Source organism: Cetorhinus maximus, chromosome 32 (assembly GCF_964194155.1).
Source record: "Cetorhinus maximus chromosome 32, sCetMax3.hap1.1, whole genome shotgun sequence".
NCBI lineage: Eukaryota > Metazoa > Chordata > Chondrichthyes > Lamniformes > Cetorhinidae > Cetorhinus > Cetorhinus maximus.
Genome location: NC_135910.1, coordinates 18885248 through 18904354, shown reverse-complemented (window position 1 = coordinate 18904354; position 19107 = coordinate 18885248). Strand labels below are relative to the sequence as shown.

The window sequence follows — 19107 nt, the reverse complement described above, 5'->3', positions numbered from 1 at the left end:
AGTAGAAATAAATGATGGACTTCAATCATCTATGATGAGATGTCACTGTTGAAAACTTGTTGGCAGCAGACAAATTCTAATTAGGGTTTTATTCTGGAATATAATGAGTTCTGTACTTTATTATATTGAAGTACACAAGGGTGCTTTTGCTCCCTTCTGCAGATGCTGAAATGCCAATGTGAAGTGACTGCTGACATCTGTTGTCTGCTATCTTATTCTTGTTATCACAGGCCAGAAATGCAATTTTCACATTGCTTTCCTGTTGGGGTCTTTCCTGACATGCCAGAAGATCTGTGTTAGGATGTGCGAGTCACAAATGTGACTTAAAGTAAGTGCGAATGCACAACTTTTGTGTATGACAGATGTTGTGCCCCTCAATTTACTGCATATTATAAACCAAGCAAATTTGATGGAATAGAAATTGGCTAACTGGCTCTGTTTAAAGGTTGATCTACAGAAACCAGGAATAATCAGTTGTTGCATCGCTTGCTTTGGTGTGCCACAAGGACACTCATGCGATCTAATCCTCTTTGGTACTAGTGGGAAGTGAGATCAGCTGCTTTGCCATTGTATTTTCTAAGAATACCATTGGCAGTCGTATGGAACATAAGCATAAGCATAGGCATTGGCCTGTTGAGCCAAATGGCTCCTTGCTGTAAATACTATAATCTCGCTCCCATATAACACTGAGGGAACTTGATACTTTCTATGGTTTGTCTGTGTAAAATGTACTACAGACTCTCTTTAAAAAATTGTGCTGGTGTGACTTATTGACCTTTTTTCTTCTTCCTCCTTCAGTTTCGATTTAGGGAAAACATTCACATTGTGTATTATTCCCTAGCTGTGATTTCACCCAGGCAATTAAGTTCCCGGACATCAGCCAACAGTGCCTTGAGCTGGCTGTTAGGACTACCTTGCAGCTCATATTTTACATTTTTCCCTTCTGTTGGGAAGTCTCCTTCCTTCAATAACATTGTACCAGACTAGTGACTCTGAGCATTGAATGACCTTTCTCTATGATCAGAGAATGGTGAACATGAACACACACTCATCACTTCGCTGCACTACACTGGAGTTGTGCTGGATCACTTCTGTCCAAATGCTTTTTTTAAGAAATGTGGATAGGTTTTTTAAATTGGGAAAATATTGTTAGGAAGCTGTCTCGATGGTGGCAGGCAAGCCATTATGGGTTCAGTAGACTTTGCTGGAGGTTGAATTCATTTTCCCTCTTTTTTAAAAAAAAAAATAAAATGCCTATGAATTTTTTTAATGTCGTCTCCGACCAACCTATATGCCAGTGCAATAGCTTCATCCCACACAAATGTTGTCGTCATGTTCATCTGTTTTCACTAACTGAGGTTTATGTGAAGAGTTTGCCTTGGCTGAGTATTTACGTATTTAACATACTTGTGTGATCTTTGTCTATCCAAACTGTGTTTGCATACCTCAGGAAATGTGCCTAGTTTGTTAACTTGGTTGTCTGGTCTGTCACTGGGGCTTTTTAATGTGCTGTGTTCTCCTGTATGAAGAAAATGTATATAATGAAGGTGGTTGGATATTCTAACTAATGGAAATGCTTCCCTTTGGAAGCTATAGGTTGTGCTGTAGAATTGAAAATGCTGAGTGTTTTTTCAATAACTTAAAGTTTGTCTTGCCTGCAATACGCCAATCTTTCTCTGCCCCTGTGAAGGAAGGAAATTAATGAAGTAACAATATAGCTTACAAAGGTGATATGAGAGCAGGTAAACAGCAAAATATTAGAAATTTAGAGAAGAATGAGAAGTCCCCTTTCATCACTTTGATTTGAATCATTTAATCCACTACTTTATATTAAAATTACTCATTAGCTCTCCCAGTAATTCATTTTGATATATTCACTGTGACCCTCTAATGTATGCAGCCAAGAAAGGTTCCCAAGGATTTATCATACAGGGATTTTATTATGAGTGTGCAGATCTCTTCTGGATAGAAAATTAATCCTGCTACTGCTTTGGGGAATAATGTGTCTATTTTCAGCAATCTGAGTGGGAGAGGGTGTTTACTATTTAATAGGGGGGGAAAATGTGGTGGGAAGGGGGAAAAAAACATAGTGGGAGATTGCAATAGAGAAACAACAACTCTGGTGAAAGAAGCCATAGACAGGCCTTCCTCTGCCCATCCCAAGACAGTGTCAGGAATGTGAAGCAGTAGGAAAAGATGATGGGCCAACTTCCTCTCCTGTACTGAATCACAGCTTAACCTTTTTTCACTAAGTGAAAATTCCCTAAAGCAGCATGTGGCTTCTGCTAGTAGCCTGATTTGAGCTTGAGTTCATATTTAAATAAAGTTTTAATTAGCTTATTCTGTTTTTTTGTGAGTTTTTAATTATGAAGAGGTCTCCCCTTAGTGTTATAAATTGTAATTATAAGACGTAATTCTTAAATAGTAAAAGCCTGTGACAGTCGATTTGATATTTGACAACGATAACTTTTATTTATAATGAAATAAAATGATCCAAAGCACTACTCAGCAGCCTTGTAAAGCAAAATTTGATAGTGGGCCACATAAGGAGATATCAGGGCAGATGGGTCAGAGAGGCTTTGAGGAACACCTTGAAAGAGGAAAGAGATGTAGAGAGGCTTAGGGAAGGAATTTCAGAGTTTAGAGCCCTGGCAGCTGAAGGCATGGCCACCAGTGGTGGAGCAGGAACTGAAGGGGATCAGGAAAGATGCCACCTTTCAGAAGACACATCATATTGCATGACTAGTTATTTATGACCGAGAGGCATTAGCATGAATCATAATTTCCCCAAATTTTGCTATTGCCCTCCATTTGATCAAAACTCTCATGAAAACTCTTTAAGAAGGCATTGAAGGAAAATAAATTATTAAAACTTATTTTTCTCTGCCCTGTGAAGCATCCCATGTGTCTTCCAATAACAGAGCAAGCACTTCCATCTGGGCAGTATTAGTTGCACATATTTTTAAATTTGGTGTTCTGATGTAAGGCCATTCAGTGCACGCAAGTTTACATGTTCCTAATCGTGGCCCCTTAAGCATAATGTATATACTATATCTTTATAACAGACCATTAGCATGAAGCACCTCCTTGTTTCTGAAACAAAAACCTTTAAACTTCAGTTCATACCCCTCAGCCAACAGACTGGTGGCTACACCTGATTACTATATCAGCAAACATTTAGGCCTCTGCCATTAGGTGCATGACAGTGGAGCAGGAGGACTTGTTATATATTTGACCCTGCCCAATGGGAAAACTCCAGATCTCTTGGTGCCTTCAGCTTCGTAGATCAACTGAGACCATCACACAGTGAGTCAGGATGAAATGGAATTTGGAAGGAAAATCAAAAGCAGAACAGCTTGTCTGAAGGGCGCTTCTAAGATTTGAAGCTATAATTACAAGAATTGGTGCTTCTAATTAAACTACATAAGTTGAAAGGAGCTCCTGTAAGCATTCAGAATCATTTTATGCATTTTGTCATCCTGTAATCCAATTAGAGCATGAACAGCTCTGAGCCAATATCTTGAACCTTTGACAAAAATGTCAAGTGACTCGTGCCCCAGTGTCTGTTAGTAGTCACTATTCAATGTGAAACTGCAATACAGACAAAGACGGTCACCTGTATTGAATCAGCTGGATTGATGAGGAAATTATTATTGACCCCTGTATCCATGGCCTAGGGGGAATAAAATTAGCAAAATTACTGATTTGAATGGCTTTGATAGAGATATGAGAGCTGGGCATGTTCCTGCCCTCTATAGGATATGATGGGTGGGAAAACCCAGACAGAACAAGAAAAAGGATTTTCCAAAAAAGTAGTGCAGAGCTTCCTCTATGGATTAGTGGTGTGTCAGTGAGCCTAGTCAATCTGAGCTGATCAGTCAAGGCAGCAGCAGCACCTGGTCTCAGCTGGGAGGTGAAAAATTTATCAGTGCTCCTGCTCCTAATAATTATCCATTAACTCCTGTAGGAATGTACATGTGTGATTGTTAGGTCAAGACTGGATTGTGGCTCTATCAGATCATTTACTGACAAAACAATCCCATGAGTGAGGTACCACAAGATTGGCAGCACTCACTGAACAGTAACCCAGAAAAGGTGGAACAGGGAAATTAGCAAAATAAATTTAATATATTTTGTGCAAGCAAGAGCTGACTACCATTTATTTGAGAGGCCTGTTCTATAGTTGTGCTACTCTCTTGATATTAGGATGTCTTTTTCCAATGGATTAGAAATCACCAACCCCATCTATGTTACATAGTCATAATATGAAACTGCTGCATGTAAAGAGTGTTTTAATACTGCTTTTTAAAAAAAACAGGCATTTACTTCCAGATACTGATGAAGTGGGTATGCCTGTTTCTTACTGCAGAGTCTGTCCATCCTTGGCAGGAGCACGGAGAAAGCACAGCCCAGATAGCGACTACAGGGAAAGCAAGAGCATGCTTCTAGCCGCTATTCATTCACTCATTCTTGGCCACTGCACACTCAGCTTATTTTGAGGACCCTCTGGAGTGTCTCGACAGTCCCCATTTTGAGAGCTACTGTTCTATGAAACAAGGCCGATCAATTTTCTAGTCTGCATGCACAATACATACTCCATTTTTGGAATAATTTTGCCCATTTGAGCCTTTAAACGTTAATTGGTGTTCAGTTTTCACTAGCTACAGTCTAGTGTCTATAAGCAACCCTTGGTTCTAATGTAGTTGAGTATTCATTAAAATCCCATCCATAGTTGAAGTGACGATTTAGATGTTAACCGCTTTCGTAGTGAAAAGATGTCTTTCCTATTTACAACATGCTAATTTTGATAATGCAAAAGAAAGTTTAAAAGCATGTGCTTTATAATAGTTTTCTTATACATATATTTATACTTCTACACATTCGAACCTTGGAATCATCATTTATTTGTGTGTATGAAATTTTTCTGCTTTGAGTCATACTTTTCATGTCTGAAAACAAATATGTTGTGATTCTTAGAGTCCTCCATTTTAAATCTCACTACACGAACAGTTGTGCCTTGGATAACCAAAGTTTGGAGAAGAATATTAGAGATGGTGTTTGTCGGGTTGGAATATAATGTGGTTTCTAGCACACTTTAGTGCTATCAAGAGCACTAGGTATTTATCTTTTTGGCACTTGACTCTCTTCAGTTGGGAGGAGTGGAGGCAGTTCAGGAAGAGGGCTCTCGCACAGCTTGTGTTTCTGAAGCTGCAGGTAGAAGCCATCCATTACCTAGTTAGACTGCTGAGGCCCTTTTTAGTGTTCACATAGTAGATGTGATTTTAAAATATTCAATACTGAGATGCACAGCAACATCAATTAACAGCCAAGAAAAAAAGATAACATTTTGTAATTCAAGTCAGGCTGGGGGGCTAGTTACTCTTCTGCAGAACTGACCAGGACTGAACACCTGAACCCCATCTTTTAAGTTTTTTTTTGTTTTGCCCACTATTTTTTGCAGGACGGAGCAAGTTTCTTCATTTAAATTTTTAAAATAAATTAATGTGCCATTTTTAATTTTCAGTTCTCCAAGGCCAAACCCAAACCAACCACAGTCCTCTGAAGCGCTCAGTTTCCCTCACCCCACCGATCAATATGACAAACCAGTCTGTGGTCAGCGAGTGGATGTCTCCAGATGACCTGCGTACCAGGGCAGTCTACGCCCCATCAGACCATGCACCACTCTCCCCGCAGAGCAGCATAGCCTCCTCTGGGAGTGGCGGCAGTGAGCAGACAGAGGAACAGGGGTCAAGTCGCAACACATTTCAGGAGGAGGGGAGTGGCATGAAAGGTAAGAGACAATGACCAGGTTATTGGCTCAGAAAATGTGATTGAACTACATAAGAGTTTAGGCTGAAAGCCTGCATAAAGATTAGGAAGTTAGGAGTAAGATGAGAGAGGTTGGAACCCTTTCGCCCAGATTTGGGGACATAGCTATCCGGAAGGGCATTGATGTGGAAAGTAAAATGAGGATTTTTAAGAACCTGATGACTAGTCTTAGTGAATGTGACCAGTTTGCATTGAGATTGCTTCTGGTTGCACAAGAGCAACATGTTGGGAGCTGACAGTTGGGAGCAGCCTATCTACGATCAAGATAAAGGCAACTGTGATGAGGTGAATAGTTGGGTCTGATCTGTGAAGGATCTAGTCAGTGTCAGATTGAATATATTTTGGGCACTATTGCTTGAGCACAGCTGTGTAATCTTCATTCTGCAATTATCCTTTGTGCTTTGCTAGCATACAGATCTTATTTCATCTATCAGTCTGCAGGAAAGGCAGTAACGTGCATCATTTGATCAATAACTCGGAAAACATCTTGGAATAGGTTCCAGTAATTGAAAAGTATTCCACTTGTTGGCCTCTTTATTTTACTTGTACATTTTAGCGGTATTATTTGGTAGCAAGACTTTTGAATATTTTTTCCAGAACAATAAATGGAAGCATCAACATGTGCTAATGATCTTTACTGATGCTGGGAGCTCAGGACTGTTCTGGACTGAATAGAATTCTGCATTGTTCAGAATTTTCCTTTCAAGTGAGCCTTTAAAGAAAATACCTTTGAAGTTGCAGTCACTTTGGAGAGAAAGTCTTGCATTTATATAGCACCTAACACATTTCCCAAAAATGTCTCTGTACTCACCGCAGTAAATTATTTAGAATATCAATGACGCTTCTGCAGATAAATATGGCAGCCAACAAAATCCTGTAGGCAACTGAGATGAGTGACCTGTTTAATCTATCCTAGAAGACATTGGTTGAGTGAAGAAAGTTGCTGGGAAACTGGGAGAACGGGAGAACTCTGTTCCTTGAATATTCCACTGGAGCAAGCGGATTTAACCTCAGAGTAACTTGCCCTCTAAAAGCTGACGCTATTGCATTTTAATGCCCTGAAGGTGATGACTGTTGTAATAGAGCATCATGGATGTCAGGCACCCTCTAATATTGCCTGAATGGTTATCTGGACTCTTGCTCAGAAAATGTTTTTAGGCTATTTGGCCTAGGGGAGAGGGAAATCACAAGACCGCCAGATCCTGAACTCCTTTCCAGTGGTAGTCATCGAATGGCAGGGGCGCCATGTGATTGCCTCTAGTTTGCATTTGGGGTTGTTTAAGTTGATGGTATTTAGCCGTTGGAAAAGCACAAGTGATATCCGTGCCCTTAATGTTCTTTTTTTGCATCCTATGCGGGACTTTCACACTTGTCAGACACCAAGGTGGGTAAATAACATGATCGCATCTGTTGAGGGTAAGAGAAAAGGCTCTTCTATATTTTTGGGGATATGTGGAAATCAGACAATTATCCCAACTAAGTGGCTTTTTCCACTCCCAGAAATGCGTTGACTTATGCTCGTGGTTGCTGCTCTTTGCTACCTCAACTGAGTGCCCATTCTTGATGTAGATAGTGGCCAGGTAATGAGTAGTGTTATGATGCAACAGATGAAATCAGGGAGGGTGTGTCTAGTTATCAGGATGTGTGTCATTAACACTATTTTCTGATATCTGGTGGAAATACCTGAAATTTGAGTTAGGCTCATGTAATTTCATTTCGGTTTCTCTGTCTACATTTCTTCCTCTGTGTGCATTTGATGTCTAATATTGTAAATGCCTGGAGGTGTTACAATCAGTACCCCACCCGCGTTATGATGACTTTTATAAACTACTGGAGCCTTGCATGCCTGGTTTATGACATAATTTAAAATTCTGTTAAATCGTTGCATTGTAACATGACTCAGGAAATGGGTGCTTCTAAAATGGAGGTTTTCCCACATCCTGTGATTTTTATCCTCTGCTCCACCCACTCTACTGTCTCAGACCTACAGAATTTAATTGCCTTTACCTAGCCTTGTAATATTGTTACTAATATCAACGGACTGTCGCTTGCATCTCTGGTCCCTCAACACAATAATTGTGTTAGGAATTCCCTGAAATACAGACAGCAGCTTGGGTGAAACTTATTTATCAGTGTAGGAAATGTCAGGATTGTAACCCTGTCACCCCAGAAACAAAAGTGCTGAATAGACAAAACCTGAATAGTACAAGCCTTATTCTTTGCTCAAACCTCCCAGTGTTGTCAGTACGCTTATTTCATGGATTGGTGCCAACATGTTAGAGTAAGACTTGGAATTAAGCCACTATAGGGTGTGCTTTTAATTCATCATATCCAAATTACTTCTGCCACAGGGATAGACATGTTACCCCCTTATAGTGCTATTTAGATCCAAATGCTTTCTTCAGACACGAGGCTGGTTTGGAAGGATGCATTCTATAACTGTACTGATTTATTTTTGTTTTATTCTTCACAATTCAGTATGAGACAGCATGAAGAGTTCATGCACCCATCATTACACAATTCTGAAACTATACCAATGATTATTGCCTCCTCTAGAAATCATGATCCAGATGTTCAGAATAAAGAAGCTGATTTAAGATTTTTTCAACTATTTGTGCTGTTCTAAGTTGTTTCTTTCTCTCACCTTCAGTTTTCATTTGCACTGCACCCTTTTCCCCAGCCTAAAATTGGATTGCTGCCAGGCTTCTGTCATTGCTTCTGCCTGGCCAGAGTTAGGTGGTATAAGAGAGTAGTCCGTGTGGCTTACTTGTATTGATTTTCTTGTATGTGGGAATGCAAGACAGTTTTGACTTTGAAGTATATTCATTGGCTGTTTCAGTTCAGTCATTTGGCTCTCAGTCCAATAACCAGTTTTAAATTTTGAGCGTTGCAGCAACCACCATTTTGATGACATTTATTGGTCAGAAATAGAATATCAGTGGCCATATTTCAGTGCTGAGAAATCAGTTATTTTGAAAATATGTAATGAAAGTGTTGATGTGTTAGGTAGACTGGGAGAGTGGAATACCAATGGGTTGGTGCGTAAAGTTTTAGTTCCTCACTAACAAGTCACTTTTTTTCTGTCTCAAATGGATAGACACCTCCTACAACTTTTCTTTCTCTTCTCTTCCCCTTTCTCATACAGAAGGAAAAAATCAAAAGGTTAGTTATACCAGAACATTTTCTCTCTCTTCATAATAGCTGATTGCAGACTGGCATCAGGAGACTTCTAGGCAGGGGTGCCTTTATGTGTCTCAGTTCAATGAGTGATGAAGGTTACAAGGTCACAAGAAAGAGAAGAAAAGCTCTGAGCTAAAATTTTGTTGAAAGACTAGCTTGTGGGCTGTGATGGGGACAAGAGAAGTCTGTTTCTCCTCCTCAAATTAATTTCTCCACCATTGAACCATATCTCTAAACAGCTGTATCAGTCTTGACCCCAGGTATTGATAGCCTTTTGAGGGAGGAAATTCCAGATTTCCACTCCCTTTTGTGAAGAAGTGTTTCCTGATTTCAATCTTAAATGTCCTAAGCTCTAATTTTAAGATTGTGCTGCCTTGTTCTAGATTCTGCCACCAAAGGAAATCATTTCTTTGTATCTACCCTGTCAAATCCCTTAGTCACAATAAACACCTCAGTTAAATCCCCTCTCAAGCATCTAAACTTAAAACTTGGCTTGCACCCCCTTATGCAACCAATCCTTTGAATTTAACCTAACCTTTCAAGCCCCAGAATCATTCTAGTATGTCTGCCCTGTACCTCTTCTAAGACCTTTTTTGAGGTCTGGCACCCAAAACTAATTGCAGTGCTCTAGATGGCATCTGACCAAGGCCCTTAAAAATTGCAGGAAAACTTCCTTCCCTTTATATTTCAGCTCCCTTGATATAAAGGCCTACATTCCATTAGCCATTTGATGACTTTGTATCTGCTGCCTGTATCTTAACTCTCTCTCTCCTTGCCTGTTTACCCATCACCCCTGTGCTTGCTGACTTGTGTTGGCTCCCAGCATGGGAGCTTCTTAATTTTTAAAATCCTCATCCTTTTTTTCAAATCCATCCATTGTTTATGCTCTTCCTATCTCTGTAATCTCCTCCGCTCTGAGATTTCTGTGGTTCTCCAATTCTGGCCACTTCAGTGTTCCTGATTTTCATCGCTCCACCATTGGTGGTCATGCTTTCATTTACAAAGCCCTAAGCTCTGAAATTGTTTCTTTGAACCCCTCCATCCCCTACTTTAAAATGTGTTACCTGTCCTAATATCTCTTTTTTTTTGGATGGCTTGGTGTCAAATTTTGTTTGATAATGCTCCAGTGAAACACCTTGAAATATTTTACTACGTTAAAGATGCTATATAAATTTGAGTTGTTGTGCACCAGCTTTCAATGATTTATGTACATGAGTGCCCAAATCCTTTCCAAACCTCTTGCCATTTGGAAAATATTCCATTTTTGTTTTTCTTGGTTTCAAAATTAGTTACCTCACACTTGCTTGCATTGAGCTGCATTTCCACAATTTTAACCGGTTCGCTCAATCATTCTGTAACTCTATAACTTGCTGCTTCCATCCACATGATTTGCTACACATCCTAACTTAGTAAAGATTATCTATAATCTTTAATGTATTTAAAATAATGTATTTTATATATTATAGTGAATTTGTGTGAATAATGTTTAATCTTGGGTAGGACTTTGTTGGAATTAATGAAGACATTACGGTGTAATATGAGAATAGAGTATGTAATGTGTTGCTGTTGTAAGAATCCTTTGTGTTGACACTCAAGAAAAAGCCAGTAAAAGGTTTTCTGTGTTCAGCAGTGATTCCACATATCAAGAATTTAATTTGAGTAATGTTAAAAGAATTAAGTTTGTTTTCTTTAAAAAGTAGAGAATTTAACATTAGCCAGTTTAACTTTCTGGGATTATGGAGGAAGTTGACTTTAGCTGATCCAGGAAATTTATTCCTTGTGAATCCCGAATAAGGAGGGAAGTTGAGGGGAAATTTTTCACTGAAGAGGCAGTCATATTGTGGACTAAGATACGTTGGGCGGACATCAAAGCAGGCAGAGTGCATAGGTTTAAAGCACCATCAAAGTGTCTGAAGAGATTAAGGGGAAAAGTGAGTAAATGGGTTAATCTATCCAGAAGAGCCTGGTTTATTTGCTGCTAATTGCCTTTTCCTGAGCATTTTGTATTCACAGAATTTTAATGGCTCAGAAGGAAGCTATTTGGCCCATCTTGTCAGCACTGGCTCTCGAATTGAGCATTATGACCTAGTGCCATTGCCCTGCCTTTTCCCCGTACTCCTGCACATTGTTTCTACTCAAGTAATCATCTAATACCCTCTTGAATGTCCCGATTGAACCTGCCTCCACTACTCTTCCAGGTAGTGCATTCCAGACCCAAACCACTCTTGTGAAAAAGTTTTTTTTTTCTCATATCATATTTGCTGTTTTTGCAAACCACTTTAAATTTGTGCCCTCTCGTTCTTGATCCTTTTGCAAGTGGGAATAGTTTCTCCCTATCTACTCTGTCCAGCCCCCTCATGATTTTGAACATCTCTATCAAATCTCCTGTTAGTCACCTTCTCTCCAAGGAGAACAGTCCCAACCTTTCCAATCTATTCTCGTAGCTGAAGTTTCTCATCCCTGGAACCATTCTTGTAAACCTGTTCTGCACTCTCTCCAATGTGTTCACACCCTTCCTATAGTGTGGCGCCCAGAACTGTACACAATACTCTAGCTGAGGTCTAACGAGTGTCTTATATACATTCAGCATAACTTCCTTGCTCTTGTATTCTATGCCCCTATTAATAAAGCCCAGGATACTATATGCTTTAGAAACAGCTCTTCCCACCTGTCCTGCCACCTTCAATGATCTATGCACATTTAGGTCTTTATGCTCCTGCACTCCCTTCGAAATTTCATCCCTTATTTTGTATTGTCTGTCCATGCTCTTCCTACCAAAATGCATCACCTTACACTTCTCCACATTGAACTTCATCTGCCACCTATCTGCCCACTCCACTAACTTGTCCATGTCCACTTGAAGTTCCACACCGTCCTCAAAGTTCACAACATTCCCAAGCTTCGTATTATCTGCAAACTTTGAAATTGTCCGCTACACACCAAGGTCTAGATCATTCATATATATCAGGAAAAGCAAGGGTCCCAATACTGACCCCTGGGGACCTCCACTACAAACCTTCCTTCAGCCTGAAAAATATCCATTGACCATTACACTCTGCTTCCTATTTTCCAGCCAATTTTGTATCCATGTTGCTACTGTCCCTGTTATTCCATGAGCAATAACTTTTCTCTCAAGTCTGTTTTGTGGCACTGTATCAAATGACTTTTCAAAGACCATGTACACCATATCAACAGCCTTGCCCTCATCCACCTTTTCTGCTACCTCTTCAAAAAACTCCAAGTTAGTTAAAACATGATTTCTCTTTTAGAAATCCATGCTGGCTCTTCCTTATCAACCCATATTTTTCCATGAGACTGCGAATTCTATCCAGAATAATTGTTTCTAGAATCTTGCCCACTGTTAAACTGACTGATCTGTAATTGCTGGGCTTATCCTTGCAACCTTTTTTGAACAAGGGCGTAATGTCTACAATTCGCCAGTCCTCTGGCACCACCCCAGAGTCTAGGGAAGACTGAAAGATTATGGCCAGCGCTCCTGCAATTTCTACTCTCACTTCCTTCAATATCCTTGAATGCAGCTCATCCGGTCCCAGTGCCTTGTCAACTTTAAATATTGACGGTCTATTCAGCACTTCCTCCTTATCAATTTTGAACCCTTCTAGTGACAGAATTTCCTCGTCTGTCACCATGGCCTGGGTAGCATCTACCTCCTTGGTAAAGACGGACACAAAGTATTAATTTAATACCTCAGCCATGGCCCCTTCACCCATGTGTAAATTCCCTTTTAGGTCCCTAATCGACCCTGCTCTTCCTTTTACCACCTTTTTGCTATTAATATATGCCTATAGAAGACTTTGGGATTCCTCTTTATGTTAGCTGCCAGTCTTTTCTCATAATCCCTCTTTGCTTCTCTAATATGCTTTTTCACCTCCCCTCTGAACCTTCTGTATTCCTCTTGGTTCTCAATTGTATTTTCTATCTGACACCTGACATGAGCAGTATTCAGTATTCCTACTGAATCTCATGTCATTGCTCTTAATAACTGAGATGTGCTTTCTCTTTGGCCTACCTTGTGTTTTGTGGTGGTGCTAGTTAGATTAAACCATTATTACAACTTAGGGACATGTTAAAAGCCTAGGAATATCGGGAGAAGTGATGAAACTAGTTTAAATTAAAACTCAGCTGGAACATAGGGTCATAACAAAAGAGTAAATGGTATTTAAGGAATCGGTTCTTTGGACATACGAAGCAAAATACTGCAGATGCTGGAAATCTGAAATAAAAACCAGAAATACTGGAAATACTCAACCGGTCTGGCAGCATCTGTGGAGAGAGAAACAGAGTTAATGTTTCAGATATAACATTTAAGATTTATCATTCTGATAAGAGGTCATTGAACTGAAATGTTAACACGATGATCAGTGCCTTAAATAGTCTTCCAAGTGGAGGCATATGGATGCTGCGATGGTGACTGTAGGCTTCTATGGAAGGATGAGCTAGTTGGGCTAAATTGCCTCGCTCATCTCCACTTATCTCTTGATCTTTACGACTTCTATTATTTCCCCTATGATTGTTTTCCTTGGGGAACTGAATTGCACTGAATTAGAAGTAATTAACTAACTAATTTCAGCTGAGGCCTGGCTTCAAGCCCACATCTCTTTGCTCTCTCCCTCTCATTTTCTTCTTTGGCTTTTCCAAACCAAGACCAGTGCTTCTCTATCCTGTCATTGGGTCTGAGAGGTGCCTTGGATGACTCATTTTCCCATTCTCTCTCGCCTGTAGAAAAGAGTCGAGAGTTGGTTGGCTGCTCCAGTGGCACATTTGAGATTAGAAATTTTTCTGGGGATGATCTCAATAGCCAAAATAATTGCCTTTGGAGGTGAACAGCAGTATTATAATGTGTAGCATTTGGATGGATTTTAACTGTGGCTGTTAGTGAATAATGGTGAGCTCCTTGCTGAGATGTGACTGCACAATAGGTTGATAATCATGACCGCTGCAAGTTTGTTGGATGGTGTATTGACATTTGTAAGTCTGGTGTGTAACTATATAATTGTCATATTATGCAATATATAACAAATTGAAATCTTTATCATAGAATGGCTTTCATTGGAATGTTGTACTATAAAGCAGATCAGTGAATTAGTGCTTTGCCTCCATATTTCTGAAACTAATTCAGTATCTCTTTTCTTTGCAGATGTGCCCACTTGGTTAAAAAGTCTTCGGCTACACAAGTATGCATCGCTCTTCTCTCAGCTAACCTATGAGGAGATGATGACTCTGACAGAGCATCAGTTGGAATCTCAGGTTTGTCTTTTATCAATGTATCATAGTGATGTTGATAAATGACAGGTGTGGAAATTCATTGTTGCCCTCTTGCAGGCTATCAAAATAGTTTGGCTATTGCTGAAAGGATGTTTCCCCTTGTAGGGGAGACTAGAACTAAGGGATACGGTTTAAAAATAAGGTGTGTCCCATTTAAGATGGAGATGAGAAGACATTTTTTTTCTCAGTTGTGAATCTTTGGAACACCCTTCCCCAGACAGCAATGGAGGCAGGGTCAAAGAATATTTTTAACTCTTTCGAGTTATCAACAGTCATAGATTGTAACTCTTTCGAGTACATTCAGTACATGGTTTCCGGGAGTGGGAAACTCTTTCGAGTTATCAACAGTCACAGATTGCAACTCTTTCGAGTACAATCACAGTTCTTGGTTTCCGGGAGTGGGACATGAACCCACAACCCTCTGATTCAAAGGCGAGGGTGCTATGAACTGAGCCACAGCTGACACCTCGTTAAGAATATTTTTAAGGCAGAGGCAGATAGATTCTTGACTAACGAGGGATTCAAAGATTATTGGGGATAGGTGGAATGGGGAGTTGAGACCACAATCAGATCAGCCATGATCTTCTTGAATGGCAGAGCAGGCCTGAGGGACTGACAAACCTACTCCTTCTAATTCGTATGTTCATAAACTCTGCTGTTATGACTGAGAAATACAGTAGTGACCGTCAGCAATGTACTGCTCCATGCTGTTTTATGTTTCTCTCCCCATCTCTGCTAAAGGTGACTTGTTGGCGGGTGTGCAGTTCCCAGATGCTAGCAATTCTCCAATACCTCCACCAAGGGAGCATGCTTGTGTGATCCCAGATACTGCCTCTGGGCGGCATTGCCACACGCAATTCCATCCTTGGCTGATTTCTGCACTGTTGGCCTTCCGAAGAGGGGATGTAGGTTGGGAATCAGGAGCAGGGCATCTTATTTCATTCTCTTCCCCTCTTTCCTCTTCCTGTTTTCTTCACTGCCCCCTTCTCCTCCCACTCCCACCCAACTCATTTAAATGTTGTCTTTAATTTTGTTACACAGAATGTTACAAAGGGGGCACGGCACAAAATAGCCCTGAGCATTCAGAAGTTACGCGAACGACAGGGTGTGCTGAAATCGTTAGAAAAGGTGAGTTGAGGGTTTTTTCTTTTTTCAATTAACTCCCTTCTGCAAGCACCAGGTATAAATTTCTAGATACAATCAGGCTTCTGACACCTTGCCGAAATGGCCAGTTGTCACATGTAAACCCAGACTGTGAATGTTGGCAGCATACTCTGTTGTGAGTGCTGTTGTTCTTGATCCTGCTCTTGATGAGTATTCATGTGCACTTCTCTGCAAGGGTCACTGGGTAGCGATCAAGAGCAGGAATCCCTTTTTGTTTATTCGTTCATGGGATGTGGGTGTCGCTGGCTAAGCCAGTGTTTATTGCCCATTCCTAATTGCCCTTGTTCAGAGGGCATTTGAGAGCCAACCACATTGTTGTGGGCCTGGAGTCACATGTACGCCAGACCAGATAAGGATGGCAGATTTCCTTTTCTGTGTTTGGCTCCTCAAGTCTTGAACTAACTACAACACCCTAACTTCCATTCTGGTTATGATTAAATAACAACACTCTTTTTGGAATTGGATCTTTCTGCAACGTGTGGCTCATATTGTATGGCGCAGTAACACACTGAACTGCAGCATGTGAGGAATGTTGGTTATCTGTGCTGCTGGTGGAACTTGTTCCTTCCAGCACACCCCCAGCCCCCAGTGATTGTAAGCTTGGCTACCATCAAGTATTCCTGATTGATGCTCAGTAGTTGAGGAAAAACTAGATTGGAAATAAAACTTGAACAGGACTGTACAGCTCATCCATCAGAGGGTTTTTATATTCATTCATGGGATGTGAGCTTCACTGGCTGGGCCAGCAATTATTGCACCCCACCTAGTTGCCCTTGAGAAGGTGGTGGTGAGCTGCCATCTTGAACTGCTACAGTCCCTGTGGTGTAGGTACATCCACAGTGCTGTAGGGATGGAGTTCTAGGATTTTGACCCAGCGACATTGGAGGAATGGCGATATATTTCCAAGTCGGAATGGTGAGTGACTTGGAGGGGAACTTCTAGGTGGTGGTGTTCCCATCTATCTGCTGCCCTTGTCCTTCTAGATGCTGGTGGTCATGGATTTGGAAGGCGCTGCCGAAGGAGCCTTGGTGAATTTCTGCAGTGCATCTTGTAGATGGTACACACTGCTGCTACTGTGCATTGGTGGTGGAGGGAGTGAATGTTTGTGGATGGGGTGCCAATCAAGTGGGCTGCTTTGTCCTGGACGGTGTCAAGCTTCTTGAGTGTTGTGGGAGCTGCACTCATCCAGGCAAGTGGGGAGTATTCCATCACACCCCAGACTTGCAGCTTGTAGATGGTGGACAGGTTTTGGGGAGTTAGGAGGAGAGTTACTCGTCGCATGATTCCTAGCCTCTGACTTGCTCTTGTACCCACAGTATTTATATGGCTAGTCCAGTTCAGTTTCTGGTCAATGGTAACCCCCAGGAAGTTGTTAGTGGGGGATTCAGTGATAGCAATGCCTTTGAACATCGAGGCGATGGGTTGGATTCTCTCCTGTTGGAGATGGCCATGCCTGACACTTTGTGGTGTGAATGTTACTTGCCACTTGGTAGCCCAAGCCTGGATATTGTCCAGGTCTTGCTGCATTTGGACATGGACTGCTTCAGTATCTGAGGAGTCATGAATGGTGCTGAACATTGTGCAATCATCAGCGAACATCCCCACTTCTGACCTTATGATGGAAGGAAGGTCATTGATGAGGCAGCTGAAGATGGTTGGGCTGGGAAACTACCCTGAGGAACTCCTGCAGTGATGTCCTAGAGATGACTGACCTCCAACAACCACAATCATCACCTTTTGTGCTAGGTATGAGTCCAACCAGTGGAGAGTTTTCCCCCTGATCCCCATTGACTCCAGTTTTGCTAGGGCTCCTTGATGCCACACTGTCAAATACTGCCTTTATGTCAAGGACAGTCATTCTCCCCTCATCTCAGGAGTTCAGCTCTTTTGTCCATGTTTAAACCAAGGCTGTAATGAGGTCAGGAACCCTGGGTGACCCTGGTGGAACCAAACTGGGCATCAGTGAGCAGGTTATTGCTAAACAAGTGCCGCTTGATAGCACTGTTGATGACGTAGATGTTACTTGCCACTTGTCAGCCCAAGCCTGGATATTGTCCTGGTCTTGCTGCATTTGGACAATAGTTTGTTTAAAATATGCTCATTAGAAACTTTTGCACATTAGAACTAATGTCCAGTAAATTATCCTATTAAGAATATCCTCTAACAGAAGGCTTTACTTCTTTGGAAAGGTGCCTGCTTGTTATCAGTAAAGTCAAATATATTGTTATGCAACATTAAATCAAATTCCACAAGTACACCAGTTATTTACAAGAAATGTTGAAAGGTGTAATTTCTGAAACCTTGAAGTCTGTGGCAGTGAGGTTTTTTAATCATAAATGCCCAGGTATCTGTAATGCATCATTTTCTGACCATCCCTCATTTGAGAATCCTCCACTTCAACAACAAATTTTGCCAATTTTCCTCTTCCTGCAAATGCTGATTCTTGCTGACATGCAGTGCTGTAGACTCCCAGTATCCTTTTGTAGTACCACTGAGGTCAGTTGTAGCAATCTAACTGCTGCCCTGGCTAAAATCAACCAATTCTCACAGACCAGGAATCAAACCTGGACTCTTTTGGTCTGCAAAACTTGGAGTCATCTTATACTATGCCACAGGAGGAGTAGTAATACTTGTGTTTGGAGATAAATGAGCTAGTTTTGTCTATGTTAGCTCTTGGGCTCTGGACTTGAATTACTCAGTAACTTTTAAAAATTCAGGCAAGTAATGGATCTTTAAAAAGACTTAAGGTCCTGTTGGGGTTGGGTGGTTGGGATGTGGGTAAATAGGTAAAAGTAGGGCACTGCTTTGCTGTTCAACAATTGGGACCTGGATTTGAATCTAGCCGAATCTGATGATGGGAGCCTATTCTTTGTACCTCTCTGATCTCACCTGTGAGGCTCCCAAGTGAAATGAACCCCAACTCTCCATTTGATGGACTCCAGGGCCACAGCATAGAGCTTTGGTCCTGCATAAATTTAGTTCCAAGCTGTGGCCATCTCATTCACAGAAGTCATGTGGATGGATTAATGTGTTCACCACACTGTTAGACTACTAACATGATGAATTCAAAAAGTGTAAAACTCATTCCAGTATGTAATGCCTAATGATTGAAGTAAAACTTCAATTGCTATACTTTCAACAGGACATTCTCGAGGGAGGAAACTTGCGAAATGCCCTTCAGGAGCTGCAGCAGATAATTATAACCCCAATCAAAGCTTACACCCCACCTCAAATAACCCCCAAAGAGGGACACGATACAGACCCCAATAGCTCCTCCAATACTATACCCGGACTGGGCACAGACAGCCGAACAACCAAAGCAGCTGCCGAAAAGGAGTCTACGTCTGATGGCTTTCAGCCCCAGAGTGTCTCAACATGCGATGGAGAGTCGGCGGCGGCCCCAGTATCTGAAGGTGACATTCCTGGACAGTTCACCAGAGTCATGGGGAAAGGTTAGTGCTTACCTTTTTAATCATGGCGGGGGTTGGCAGAAACCAAATGGGGTTAAAGGGTGGTCTTCGCCTTCAAGAGTTCAGTCAGTTCCTGAAATTAACAGGGGACAAAAGTAGAAACGCAAATTGAAAATAGTTTGGTTCATGCTTGGATTACAAACTGCAACAGCTTTTTTTTGTTGCCAAGGTCTCCACA

The 19107-nt window shown here is 41.2% G+C and overlaps 1 protein-coding gene across 4 annotated transcripts in view; it reads left to right on the top strand.

The window, feature by feature from the left end:
- samd4b (sterile alpha motif domain containing 4B) overlaps nucleotides 1-19107 on the top strand; it is an 82506-nt gene that overhangs the window by 38009 nt on the left and 25390 nt on the right. For 3 of the 4 annotated variants that reach the window (XR_013573912.1, XM_078533199.1, XM_078533198.1), the window contains exons 4-7: nucleotides 5525-5791; nucleotides 14168-14277; nucleotides 15337-15423; nucleotides 18602-18911. Coding sequence is in view for 3 of the 4 variants with exons in the window: in XM_078533199.1 (XP_078389325.1) it covers nucleotides 5525-5791; nucleotides 14168-14277; nucleotides 15337-15423; nucleotides 18602-18911 (774 nt within the window). In the remaining variant the exon portion in view is untranslated. The remainder of the gene's footprint in view (nucleotides 1-5524; nucleotides 5792-14167; nucleotides 14278-15336; nucleotides 15424-18601; nucleotides 18912-19107) is intronic. The other variant, XM_078533200.1, reaches the window with a different exon arrangement.